The following is a 14103-nucleotide window of genomic DNA, read 5'->3' on the forward strand; positions in this document are numbered from 1 at the left end:
AACTTGGGGGTTAAGGTTGGGGTTAATTTGGTTGATCTTTTGCTCAAATCCCTGAAAGTTTCACTACTAAACAAACAGACAAATGGGGCAAAAACATGAACTCATCACAAATTCATTGGAGGAGGTCAAGATGCTGTCCACGACAGTAAATGAGCAAATACCTTACCTGGATTGAGGTGATTTTCTTCCAGATAAAGCACTGTTGACATTATCTATTTTTTCAGGCACTTGAACAACTGAAGAATCTTTCCATAAACTTTTTCTTGAGGAGCTTTGCCCTGAGTTGGTTTCAGCAGGCTGTGTTGTAGGCTGAGAAGTTGAGCTTGATTGACTATCCAAAGTGGGGAAACCAGGTAAAGAAGAACAACTTGCAGGCGAGTGTAGCATGTTACGGAAATTGCTTCCCCGGGAAGCCGATATTTTGTCTGATGGGAGTAATGGAGGAATGGGTGTGGACAAAGGCCTGGAATTAACACTCTTGAAATCGACAGCAGAATCTTGGCTAGGTTGACAAGACCCATATTTCTTGACTGGCAAAGGAGGATTTGAACTTGTCCCTGAAATCATAGAGAAAACTTTAAAATTTTAGCTTTCAATAATGGACAAAAATTAGTAAAATAAAATTTATTAAACTGATATAGTATATCTAAGAATAATTTTAGTAAGAAATACTACCTACCAAAAACTTCTCCAATAGATGTTTTTTCTGTTATGATGCCCGAGACCATATGATCAAGTTCCTTAATTAGAGCCACATCTCCAGATAACTTTTTGTCTTTGACTTCATTTGGAAGACTTCTACTACTGCTGCTCAGGCGGATTCGGTCTGGCCCAAAAGGGGAGATTGAATTTGATAATTCCCCTGCACCTGAGGTACTAGAGTTCAAACCACTCAAAAACTTTCCCTGGGTTTTCAATCCTTTATTGATGTTCTCTGCTATCTTTTCATGAAGCGCAGTATTTTCATATAAGTTCTTCTGTATTCTCTGGAAAAACAAAATTACAAAAATTATATCCCATTCATTGTATAAAAAAATTCTAAAATAATAATTCGACTAAAATTTCATCATGCACATACTACAGATCTAATCGAAAAATGGACCATAATAAAAAGCATGAGTAAATGTTCCTAATGAAAACATTAAGATAATCATTCTATGGGTAAAACCCAATAAAGTAACTAATAGGATAAATTTCTATAAAAAATTCTGTCATAAGACAAAAATACTGAGACTGACTTTTGCTGTTTGCATTACCAAAAAGACTTATATCCAAACATGAACAGGTATAACCAAATTCAAATATATTTTCTTCATTTGGAAGATTGTTATGGCTATATATATAAAAAAAAATAAAAAAAAAAAAGAGAGAGAGAGAGAGAGAGAGAGAGAGAGAGAGAGAGAGAGAGAGAGAGAGACTGCATGGCCAGTCAAAGGACCCAATTACTCTCTGGCAGTAGTATACCAATGGCCCACCTGCTACCTTTATTTTACAGATAAATTGTACTTATATCAGACAAAAATCATTTGTGGTTTGATGTCTCATTAAGTGGCAAGAATGACAAAATCGTGCCCTTAAAAAAACTGCAGCACTGTCCACCTAACTCCCTTGAGAGAGTAGAAGAATATGAACATCATGATATCATAGGATTACCACATTTCATCCCCTAATTTTCAATCTTTGCTTCCTTTCCCCTCACCATTAGCTTCATTTTCTTATATCATACTGACTTTCCCTCACTAGTAGGCTGGATCTGTATTGCAGCCCCAAAACCAACTTCAAAGCATATAGCTATACAAAAAATGAGTAAGATTCACTGCACAAAAAACAAAACATGGATTATAGGCGCATACTGTAATAAATATTCAAGTAGAATTATTCTCACAAAAAGAATGTATAGAATTTGAAATTATAACAACTTTACATTGAATGATAAAATGTACCATGGACATGAAACACATTGGGATGCAAAGTAAACTATTATTACCGGTAAAATGTCTCCTCTCATTTCATCAGCATTGCATGGGTGGAATTGAAGACGAGGCTCAGGGTTTTCCGACTCGGGGTGGAATTGAAGAAGAGGCTCAGGTTCTCCGACTCAAGGTGGAATTGAAGAGGCTCAGGGTTTTCTGACTCGGAGTGGAATTGAAGAAGAGGCTCAGGGTTCTCCGACTCGGAGTGGAATTGAAGAAGAGGCTCAGGGTTCTCCGACTCAAGGTGGAATTGAAGAGGCTCAGGGTTTTCTGACTCGGGGTGGAATTGAAGAAGAGGCTCAGGGTTCTCCGACTCGGGGTGGAATTGAAGAAGAGGCTCAGGGTTCTCCGACTCGGGGTGGAATTGAACAAGAGGCTCAGGGTTCTCCGACTCGGGGTGGAATTGAACAAGAGGCTCAGGGTTCTCCGACTCGGGGTGGAATTGAACAAGAGGCTCAGGGTTCTCCGACTCGGGGTGGAATTGAACAAGAGGCTCAGGGTTCTCCGACTCGGGGTGGAATTGAACAAGAGGCTCAGGGTTCTCCGACTCGGGGTGGAATTGAAGAAGAGGCTCAGGGTTCTCCGACTCGGGGTGGAATTGAACAAGAGGCTCAGGGTTCTCCGACTCGGGGTGGAATTGAACAAGAGGCTCAGGGTTCTCCGACTCGGGGTGGAATTGAAGAAGAGGCTCAGGGTTCTCCGACTCGGGGTGGAATTGAAGAAGAGGCTCAGGGTTCTCCGACTCGGGGTGGAATTGAACAAGAGGCTCAGGGTTCTCCGACTCGGGGTGGAATTGAACAAGAGGCTCAGGGTTCTCCGACTCGGGGTGGAATTGAACAAGAGGCTCAGGGTTCTCCGACTCGGGGTGGAATTGAAAAAGAGGCTCAGGGTTCTCCGACTCGGGGTGGAATTGAAGAGGCTCAGGGTTTTCTGACTCGGGGTGGAATTGAAGAAGAGGCTCAGGGTGGAATTGAAGAAGAGGCTAAGGGTTCTCTGACTCTGGGTGGAATTGAAGAAGAGGCTCAGGGTTTTCTGACTCGGGGTGGAATTGAAGAGGCTCAGGGTTTTCTGACTCGGGGTGGAATTGAAGAGGCTCAGGGTTTTCTGACTCGGGGTGGAATTGAAGAAGAGGCTCAGGGTTTTCTGACTCGGGGTGGAATTGAAGAAGAGGCTCAGGGTTCTCCGACTCGGGGTGGAATTGAAGAAGAGGCTCAGGGTTCTCCGACTCGGGGTGGAATTGAAGAAGAGGCTCAGGGTTTTCTGACTCCTGGAAAAGAATAAATGTTCAAATCAGAAGAAGATACAACCAAAAATGTAAAATTTTTAAACTAATTCTATTATCATTACTTGTTCAGGATTTTTAATACCTACCAACAGCAACTAATAACAAAACACTTTTGAAGTGATTCTTTTCTCATAAATAAAAGGCTCTCAAATCTGATGAGAATTTTAGTGGCCCATATTCACTTCTCCTATTCCATATATTATATTTCTCTTCATTCAATTTACTTATTTTTATATACATCAGATAACTAATCACCATAGGATTAAACAGCTTTAGAGCAAATAATTATGATTCGGTAATAGTTTAATAGATAGGGATTTAGCGTGATGAAGCTTCATCTGTGGTGGATAACGGGGGGGGGGGGGGGGCAGTGGCACTCTGGCAGTACCCGCTGAACTCTGTTGAATCCCTTGTCAGGCTGGCAGGAATATAGAGAGGAGAGGTTCCTTATTTGGTTTCATTTGTTTGATGTCTGCTACCCCCCAAAATTGGGGAAAGTGCCTTAGTATATGTATGTATGTAATAGTTAAATTTCTATCGATGTATTATCTTTGAGAGCTAATTTAAAGTTTTTCAAGTAAAAATCCTTATCCATTTTAGGTTGGGCAAATCTACTTGGACTTACGACACAGCCAATATCATTATTATTATAATTATCATTATCATCATTAATACTAGCTAAGCTACAACCCTAATTGGAAAAGCAGGATACTATAAGCCCAGAGGCTCCAACAGGTAAATAGCCCGGTGAGGAAAGGAAAAAGGGAATTAGAATATTTTAATAAGAGAATAAGAGTAACATCAAAATATACATCTATATAAACTATAAAAAACTTTAACAAAACAACAGGAAGAGAAATAAAATAGAATAGTGTGCCTGATAGTAAGACCATGGTACAGAGGCTATGGCACTACCCAAGATTAGAGAACAATAGTTTGATTTTGCAGTGTCCTTCTAGAGGAGCTGTTTACCATAGCTAGTAGCGATAGTCTTTCTTCTACCTCTTACCAAGAGGAAAGAAGCAACTCAACAATTAGTGCACTATTTAACCGCTTAAACTAAGAACGGTGTGTTAATCTCTTTGCTGTCAGGTTAATGAGAGAGGAATGTGATAAGAATAAAAAAAGGGATTTTGACGAAGGAAAAATCTATTTCTGGGGAGAGACCTGAGACGGCCGGTGAAAAAGTCCTTCTTTGTACTTTTTCTGATATAAATCTTCCAAATATACCAGAGAAAATTAAAAGCATGGAATGCAGAGGTTACAACCCTCGCGCGAGCACTTCGTGAGTGTCGTGTATACATTAGGGGTGTGTGAAAACCACTATTCACAGGCTGTCTTCCATTTAGATAACTCCTCCATCAAAGGGAAGGGCCGTAGCAAAGACCCCAGAAACCACACTTGGGCCACGCCACGTCACCCACACGAATGCCTTCTAGGTCATCCTTCTGTTTTTGGACTTGCCTGCATAGTTGATAAGTTTTTGTATAGTGATTTTCGGAAGTAATTGTCGTTATTTCAACATGACTGACGTTGCTACTTCACCTTTACCAATGTTAAGTACCATAGTTTGTTTTGACAGTTTATTTCAGGACCGGGCATTTGTTCCTTTTCCAGTATTGCGGATATTAGTTTTGGAAGCGGTTGGCCGGCCTCGGTGCCGGCAGCCATTTTGGGTGTTGTTCGCTTCAGTAGATTTTCAAGTTAATTTTGCCCATCTGGTACTCTGTCATCTAGATTATATCACTTACGGTTTTTTGACCAATTTCATTATCATTATTTATTATTGGTTTTTACTATGGTATTTATTTGCTAGCAAGTCCAATTTAGACCTACGAAGAATAGCGATTTAGTCTTTGTTATTATCACACCTCAGGAAGGTGCTCGATTTAGACTATATCTTTGTTTATTTGTTGAGAGAGAGAGAGAGAGAGAGAGAGAGAGAGAGAGAGAGAGAGACCCAATGTAATACTGCCTGGCCAGTCAAAGGACCCAATAACTCTCTGGCAGTAGTATATCAATGCGTGTCTGGTGACCTGGCCAACCTGCTACTTTTATTTTACGGATAAATTGTACTTGTATCAAAGACAAAAATCATTTGTGGTTTGATATCCCATGTCTCATCAAGTGGCAAGAATGTCCAAATCATGCCCTTGAAAAGAGAAACTGCACTGTCCAACCAAATCACTTAAGAGTAAAATATGAACATCATGATAGCATAAGATTACATTTGATAATCTAATTTTTAATATTTGCTTCCTTTCCCCTCACCATTAGCTTCATTTTCTTACACCATACTGACTTTCCCTGGCTAGTAGGCTGGAACTGTATTGCAGCCCCAAACCCAGCTTCAAGACATATAGCTATACAAAACTGAAGAAAGATTCATTGAATAAAAAACAAAACTTGTAATAAATATTCAAGTAGAATTATTCTCACAAAAAGAATGTATAGAATTTGAAATTATAACAACTTTACATTGAATGATAAAATGTACCATGGACATGAAACACATTGGGATACAAAGTAAACTATTATTACCGGTAAAATGTCTCCCCTCATATCATCCGCATCAAGGGAGTTGAATTGAAGAAGAGGCTCAGGGTTCTCTGAATCCTGGAAAAGAAAAGATGTTCAAATCAGAAGAGGATACAACCAGAATTGTAAAATTTTTAAACTAATTCTATTATCATACTTGTTCAGAATTTGTAATACCTACCAACAGCAACTGATAACAAAACAGTTTTGAAGTGATTCTTTTCTTAAAAAGTAAATAAATAAATAAATAAATAAATAAATAAATAAATAAATAAATAAATACATAGGCTACATACATACATATACCAAGGCACTTCCCCCAATGTTGGGGGGGTAGCCAACATCAACAAAGAAACAAAAACAAAAAGGGGACCTCTACTCTCTATGTTCCTCCCAGCCTAACAAGGGACTCAACCGAGTTCAGCTGGTACTGCTAGGGTGTCACAGCCCACCCTCCCACATTATCCACCACAGATGAAGCTTCATAATGCTGAATCCCCAACTGCTGCTGCCTCCGCGGTCATCTAAGGCACCGGAGGAAGCAGCAGGGCCTACCGGAACTGTGTCACAATCGCTCGCCATTCATTCCTATTTCTAGCACGCTCTCTTGCCTAGCTCACATCAACCCTCCTATCACCCAGAGCTTCCTTCACTCCATCCATCCACCCAAACCTTGGCCTTCCTCTTGTACTTCTCCCATCAACTCTTGCATTCATCACCTTCTTTAGCAGACAACCATTTTCCATTCTCTCAACATGGCCAAACCACCTCAACACATTCATATCCACTCTAGCTGCTAACTCATTTCTTACACCCGTTCTCACCCTCACCACTTCGTTCCTAACCCTATCTACTCGAGATACACCAGCCATACTCCTTAGACACTTCATCTCAAACACATTCAATTTCAGTCTCTCCATCACTTTCATTCCCCACACCTCCGATCCATACATCACAGTTGGTACAATCACTTTCTCCTATAGAACTCTCTTTACATTCATGCCCAACCCTCTATTTTTTACTACTCCCTTAACTGCCCCCAACACGCTGCAACCTTCATTCACTCTCTGACGTACATCTGCTTCCACTCCACCATTTGCTGCAACAACAGACCCCAAGTACTTAAACTGATCCACCTCCTCAAGTAACTCTCCATTCAACATGACATTCAACCTTGCACCACCTTCCCTTCTCGTACATCTCATAACCTTACTCTTACCCACATTAACTCTCAACTTCCTTCTCTCCCACTCTTCCAAATTCTGTCACTCATCGTCCAAGCTTCTCTTCTGTGTCTGCAACCAGTACAGTATCATCCGCAAACAAAAACTGATTTACCTCCCATTCATGGTCATTCTCGTCTACCAGTTTTAATCCTCGTCCAAGCACTCGAGCATTCACCTCTCTCACCACTCCATCAACATACAAGTTAAACAACCACGGCGACATCACACATCCCTGTCTCAGCCCCACTCACCGGAAACCAATCACTCACTTCATTTCCTATCCTAACACATGCTTTACTACCTTTGTAGAAACTTTTCACTGCTTGCAACAACCTTCCACCAACTCCATATAACCTCATCACATTCCACATTGCTTCCATATCAACTCTCATACGCTTTCTCCAGATCCATAAACGCAACATACACCTCCTTACCTTTTGCTAAATATTTCTTGCATATCTGCCTAACTGTAAAAAACTGATTCATACAACCCCTACCTCTTCTAAAACCACCCTGTATTTCTAAGACTGCATTCTCTGTTTTATCCTTGATCCTATTAATCATTACTCTACCATACACTTTTCCAACTACACTCAACAAACTAATACCTCTTGAATAACAACACTCATGCACATCTCCCTTACCCTTATATAGTGGTACAATACATGCACAAACCCAATCTACTGGTACCATTGACAACACAAAACACACATTAAACAATCTCACCAACCATTCAAGTACAGTCACACCCCCCTCCTTCAACATCTCAGCTCTCACACCAGCCATACCAGATGCTTTTCCTACTCTCGTTTCATCTAGTGCTCTCCTCACTTCATCTATTGTAATATCTCTCTCATCCTCATCTCCCATCACTGGCACCTCAACACCTGCAACAGCAATTAGATCTGCCTCCCTATTATCCTCAACATTCAGTAAACTTTCAAAATATTCTGCCCATCTTTTCCTTGCCTCCTCTCCTTTCAACAACCTTCCATTTCCATCTTTCACTGTCTCTTCAATTCTTGAGCCAGCCTTCCTTACTCTCTTCACTTTTTTCCAAAACTACTTCTTATTCTCTTGATATGAATGACCCAATCCCTGACCCCACCTCAGGTCAGCTGCCGTCTTTGCCTCACGTACCTTGCGCTTTACTTCCACATTTTTCTCTTTATATTTTTCATACTTCTCTATACTATTACTCTGCAGCCATTCTTCAAAAGCCCTCTTTTTCTCTTCCACTTTTACCTTCACTCCTTCATTCCACCATTCACTGCCCTTCCTCATGCTGCCTCTAACAACCTTCTTTCCACACACATCACTTGCAATCCAAACAAAATTTTCTTTTACTAGCTTCCACTCCTCCTCTAAATTGCCAGTTTCTCTTACTTTCACTTCGTCATATATCATTTTCAACCTTTCCTGATATTTACTTTTTACCCCCGGTTTTATTAGCTCTTCAACCCTCACTACCTCCCTTTTACATCCACCTACTCTATTCCTTCATTCTTTTGCTACAACTAATTTTCCTTCCACCAAAAAATGATCAGACATACCGTTAGCCATACCCCTAAACACGTGCACGTCTTTCAATCTTCCAAACATTCTTTTAGTTATCAACGCATAATCCATTAATGCCCTTTCTACTACTCTTCCATTTGCCACTCTTACCCATGTATACTTATTTTTAACTCTCTTTTTGAAAAAGCTATCACTTATCACCATCTCTTGCTCAACACACATATCTACCGGTCTCTCACCACTCTCATTTTCACCTGGTACGCCATACTTCCCAATGACACCTTCTACCTCTCCAGCGCCCACTCTAGCATTCAAGTCACCCATGACAACTACATAATTCCTTCTACCCAGTCCTTCTACGCACCTAGTTAATTCATTCCAGAACTCATTCCGCTCTTCTTCACTTTTCTCACTACCTGGCCCATACGCACTGACAAACGCCCAACATTCCCTACCCAACCTAACCCTTACCCACATTAACCTAGATGATATCTCCTTCCATTCCACTACTTTACCTGTCATCCATTCACTCAGCAATAAAGCCACACCCTCTCTCGCTCTTCCCCTTTCAATCCCAGACACTCTACCAGACATTTCACCAAACATCACTTCACCCTTTCCTTTTATCGTCGTCTCACTAAAGGTCAATACATCCATCCTTCTATTCCTAAACATACTTCCAATTTCACATCTTTTACTCTCTATTGTACTACATCCACGCACATTCAAACACCCCAAAACTAGAGTGCGGGGAGCAGTCACTCTCCCCCCAGCTCCATCTCTTTGTCAATGTCTCACAGGATGTAGATACAGTAGAGGAGGCTCCTAGCCCCCTCGTCCCGTCCCTTTTAGTCGCCTCTTACGACACGCAGGGATAACGTTGGCGCTATTCTTGTTTTTATGCCCCGCGGCCACACATTTACACATCTGTTAAAATGTTCAGACTTTTATAAATATTACTTAATCACTTTAAACAGGAAGACATTTGTCCTTTGAGGTTTTTATTCTTGATATTTGTCATGTTAAGTAATGCAATACAACTCATACTACGCACATATTATGAATGCCACGCAGCTTCACACACACTTTCACATCCTAAATACGTATAGAATGCCATAAATCTACCGTGAACACTAATATAAATTTCCTTTCATCATTAACCACACATTTCTCAAATTTACCACAGGAAATAAAAGCCGCTGTATATGTAGTAAATGAATAAATAAATAAAAAAGGTTCTCAAATCTGATGGGAATTTTGTCACCCATCTTCACTTCCTATTCCATATATTATATTTCTCTTCATTCAATTTACTTATTTTTATATACATCAGATACCTAATCACCATAGGAATAAACAGTTTTAGGGCAAATAATTATAATTCGGTACTAGTTCAATAGGTAGCAGCAGTAAGGGATTCAGTGTGATGAAGCTTCATCTGTGGTGGATAGCGGGAAAGGGTGGGCAGTGGCACCCTATCAGTACCAGCTGAACTAAGTTGAGTCGCTTGTCAGGCTGGGAGGGATGTAGACAGGAGAGGTCCCCTTTTCGGTTTCATTTGATTGATGTGAGCTAACCACCCCAACCCCCCAAATTGGGGAAAGTGCCTTGGTATATGAATGTCTGTAATAGTTTAATTTCTATCTATGTAATATTATTATTATTATTATTATTACTATTATTACAAGCTAAGCTACAACCCTACTTTGAAAAGTAGGATGCTATAAGCCCAGATGCTCCAACAGGTAAAATATCCCAGTGGGAAAAGGAAAAAGAGAATATTTCAAGAGTAACATTAAAATAAACATCTATATAAACTATAAAAACCTTAACAAAACCACAGGAAGAGAAATAAGAATAGTGTGCCTAAGTGTACCCTCAAGGCAAGAGAACTCTAACCCAAGATAGTAAAAGACCATGGTACAGAGGCTATGGCACTACCCGAAATGAGAGAACAATAGTTTGATTTGTGAGTGTCCTTCTAGAGGAGCTGCTTACCACAGCTAGTAGCAACAGTCAGAGGTAAGAAGCAACTCAAGAGTAACAATGCTCTATTTAGCTGCTTCACCACCCCCCACCCCAAAAAAAAAAAAAAGAGAGAGAGAGAGAGAGAGAGAGAGAGAGAGAGAGAGAGAGAGAGAGAGAGATCCAATGTAGTACTGCCTGGCCAGTCAAACGACCCAATAACTCTCTGGCAGTAATATATCAATGCGTGTCTGGTGACCTGGCCCACCTGCTACCTTTATTTTACAGATAAATTGTACTTGTATCAAAGACAAAAATCATTTGTGGTTTGATGTCCCATGCCTCATCAAGTGGCAAGAATGTCCAAATCATGCCCTTTTTCCAACCAAATCACTTAAGAACAGAATATGAACATCATGATAGCATAAGATTACCACATTTCATCATCTAATTTGCAATCTTTGCTTCCTTTCCCCTCACCATTAGCTTCATTTTCTTATATCACACTGACTTAGCCAGGCTTGTAAGCTGGATCTGTTCTACAGCCCAAGCACAACTTCCAAGGCATATAGCTATACAAACATTAGGTAAGATTCATTGACTAAAAAACAAAACATGGATTATAGGTGCATACTGTAATAAATATTCAAGTAGAATCATTCTCACAACAGAATGTATAGAATTTAATATTAACACAAATTTAAATTCAATGATGAAATGTACCATTAATATAAAACACATTTGGATACAAAGTAAACTGTTATTACCAGTGAAATTTCTCCCGTGGCATTATTAGCATTACAGGGGTTCAATACAAGAGGCCCAGGCTTCTCTGAATCCTGTAAAAGAAGAGATGTTCAAATCAAAAGATCCAAACAAGAATGTAAAATTTTTAAAACTAGTTCTATTGTTACTTGTCCAGAATTTTTAATCCCTACCAACAGCAACTGATAACAATACTCCCCAAAATTGGCAGAGCAATTAATTTCTGATCAAATAACAGGCTCATAAATCTAACATTTTGAGTCAGTAATTTTTGCTTTTATTATTCCATATACAAAAAAATTTTCTTTATCCAACTTACTTATTTTGTTTACATATCAGATAAATATTAAAGCCGTAAATAATGCATGAACAAATAATCATAATTCTTCAATATTTCAATTTCTATTCATGTATCACCCTTAAAAGTTAATCTATGGCATCTCAAGTAAAAAGCCTTATCCATTGAGCAAATCTATTTGGATTTATGCCACAGTACCTAGATCACAGCAAATATGAATAATCAGCCTTGATAAAAAAAACAACTGCAATTTGGAAGCCAAATTCGCTTATTTATCAATACCTCTAATGAACCTACAATATTTGGAAACCAACCTGAAGCCAAAGTTAACACTAATATGAAAACTTGAGAGTAGTGGACAGTCTGAAGCACAGAGCTTTCACATGATACACTACTTCCTTGAGGAGGTACTTCTGTAGGACTGATCACAGGTAATCTAAAATGCGTAATAACTTATTTAACTAAAAATAAATACAAGTTGAGTAAAACTGTGTTTTTATTGTTTATGACCTTCAAATATATAAATAAAGTGTTTAAGATTAATAGTAACAAAATCCAAAAATAAACACTTTCACAAAGTCCAGGAACTTATCACCCCCGTGACCCTTATTTCCTATGGAGATACTATGTTCCGTTAACAGACATCTCCAGGAACATAACCCTCGTGCCAACAGGGAGTTGACTGTATTTCTGTAGGAATGATTACATGCAATTTAAAGTGAATCCTTCAAGTCCACCGAAAGCATGAAGCCCATTTCTCTCTCATAGTAGACTGCACGATACTTGCTGTCTCTATACTGAACCAAGCTTGATAAAACTAGTTTGGGGACAAACATGGTGAATGGGATAAAATTCCCAATCTATTTCCCCACTTAGAGTAAGAAAAGAATTTAATAATCTCAAACACATTCCTTTCCTATAATTTCTTCCTCTGAAATTAAAACTAGAGCTTTTGGAGGACAACTAAGGAATGACATTCAGATGAAAATGAGAGCAACGAATATTTACAAAGGGCAGGAGGCCTCCATTCTAAAGGACTTCTATACAATACATTTAACATGTTGCTGCCACATTACCTAAGGCATGAAAGGAATCTTCCCAATAATGGAACCTGGATAATTTCAGCATCCCCTTCGTACCTCTACCACCACTCATGAATTGGCTTTAGTGCAAAAGGTGGGGCATTAGGGGCACCTCTTTTACAGAGAAGTGGCTGGAGATTCTGGTCAAGCTTTAGAAGCTGATGAAGCTTTTTTTAAAGCCCATTTTGTGAGACCAGAGGTCTCCCAACAGCTGTCTTCAAAAAGCCTGGGCCCCTCAAAGTAACAGCACAGTAGACAAGAGGAATTCATGGATAGCCACCTTTGCATCTGACATAACCACTTTGCTGTACCAAGCCAATGTATCAGTATTCAACAAATCCTGAGTAGTAGTGAAGTATGTGACTACACCAAAGTACTGGTTTCCATGATAGCAGTCAAGGGCTAACAAGACTGTACTCTTAGTCTAGTCTCTCCACAAGCAAACCCTCTACCAATGCAGACATTGTGGGACCAACATCAAGTGTACAGTCTCACTTCCTTGGGCCAGTAGAAGGCAGGAGAAGGGACCCTGCTCAATCGGCTAAAATGCTGTGAAATCTAGGGCAAGCATATCTGACATTTCACTCCTCATGTGAGGTCTGCGAGTCTCGAAAACAATGAAATGCCGATAAATTACAGCCTACTCCATATTTACGAGATCCTTAGTAGCCTCTACTATAACATTTATGAATAAACAATAGAATAAACACTCAGTCAAAAAATTTTCCACCTCCACAAGGCTGGCTAGACTGGAGTTGGGGTGCCATTGGGGAGTTAGAAACCAGATCCTTTTCAAGGGAGTACGCCCTGATCAAGACCAGAGCAAGAACAGACCTTGAAAGGTTAAGAGCCAATTTTGACCCTTGAAGAGAGCCAAACCATCAGTTAATAGCAGTCCTCAAGCCTTTCTTCATTCCATGGAGGCGTCTCCAAAACTGTTAAATTCCTTATTAAGGTATAAGACCCCAAAGAATGACCATTCTGTCTCATTAGTTTTCATTTTCTACCAGCAGTGAACCTGAATTAGGGGTAAATGGGTCTCCACCCTCCAGACTCATTGCCTCACCTAAAAGGAAGTAAAAGGAAGGACACTACCAAAACAAATGAAAGTGAATCCTTTCTTTTGAGGTAACACTTGACCAAATCACGAACAGTGAGTTTGGTGATTCCAAAGGGAATAAGTTGATGTTTCTCTATCTGGAGTCCAGCTGCATTTGTCTCTCTTGCCTTCTGAAGTCAAAGTTGCACCAGATGTCCTAAGCTTTGAAGGGCGGGGGGAGAGGGGTACTGAACAATCCGAGGGATCATTAGACGAAGAATTATTATGAGAATTTCTGCCTGAAGAACCCTCTCAACTCCAGTGTGTTGAGAGCTAGCCAGTAGACACCAAACCTTATACCTATTCACAAGACCACTTAGGACACTCATTGAGACACGCGCTCTGTGCTTAAAT

General features: G+C 39.8%; 1 protein-coding gene and 1 long non-coding RNA gene across 3 annotated transcripts in view; both read right to left on the reverse strand.

Moving 5' to 3' along the window:
* Window positions 1-162: 162 nt before the first annotated feature.
* LOC137623411 (uncharacterized) lies at window positions 163-1711 on the reverse strand. The gene is made up of 3 exons (XM_068354243.1): window positions 1700-1711; window positions 680-986; window positions 163-557 (listed from the first exon to the last, which is right to left on the reverse strand). The coding sequence occupies exons 1-3, from the start codon at window positions 1709-1711 to the stop codon at window positions 163-165; spliced, it is 714 nt and encodes a 237-aa protein (XP_068210344.1).
* A 1208-nt stretch (window positions 1712-2919) lies between these two features.
* The window catches only part of LOC137623676 (uncharacterized), a 126037-nt gene continuing 114853 nt past the window's right edge, over window positions 2920-14103 (reverse strand). The window contains exon 5 of one of the 2 annotated variants that reach the window (XR_011040609.1): window positions 2920-3240. This is a non-coding gene — a long non-coding RNA (uncharacterized lncRNA). Of the gene's footprint in view, window positions 3241-11271; window positions 11345-14103 lie in introns of those variants that run through there. The other variant, XR_011040610.1, reaches the window with a different exon arrangement.

Source organism: Palaemon carinicauda, chromosome 30 (genome assembly GCF_036898095.1).
Source record: "Palaemon carinicauda isolate YSFRI2023 chromosome 30, ASM3689809v2, whole genome shotgun sequence".
Classification (NCBI taxonomy): Eukaryota; Metazoa; Arthropoda; class Malacostraca; order Decapoda; family Palaemonidae; genus Palaemon; species Palaemon carinicauda.

What these genes read in the sequence shown, in the direction of transcription:
- LOC137623411 (XM_068354243.1), bottom strand. An exon ending in ATCTATTGGAGAAGTTTTTG is followed by an intron (nt 558 to 679) that starts GTAGGTAGTATT and finishes CTATGATTTCAG; the next exon opens with GGACAAGTTCAAATCCTCCT.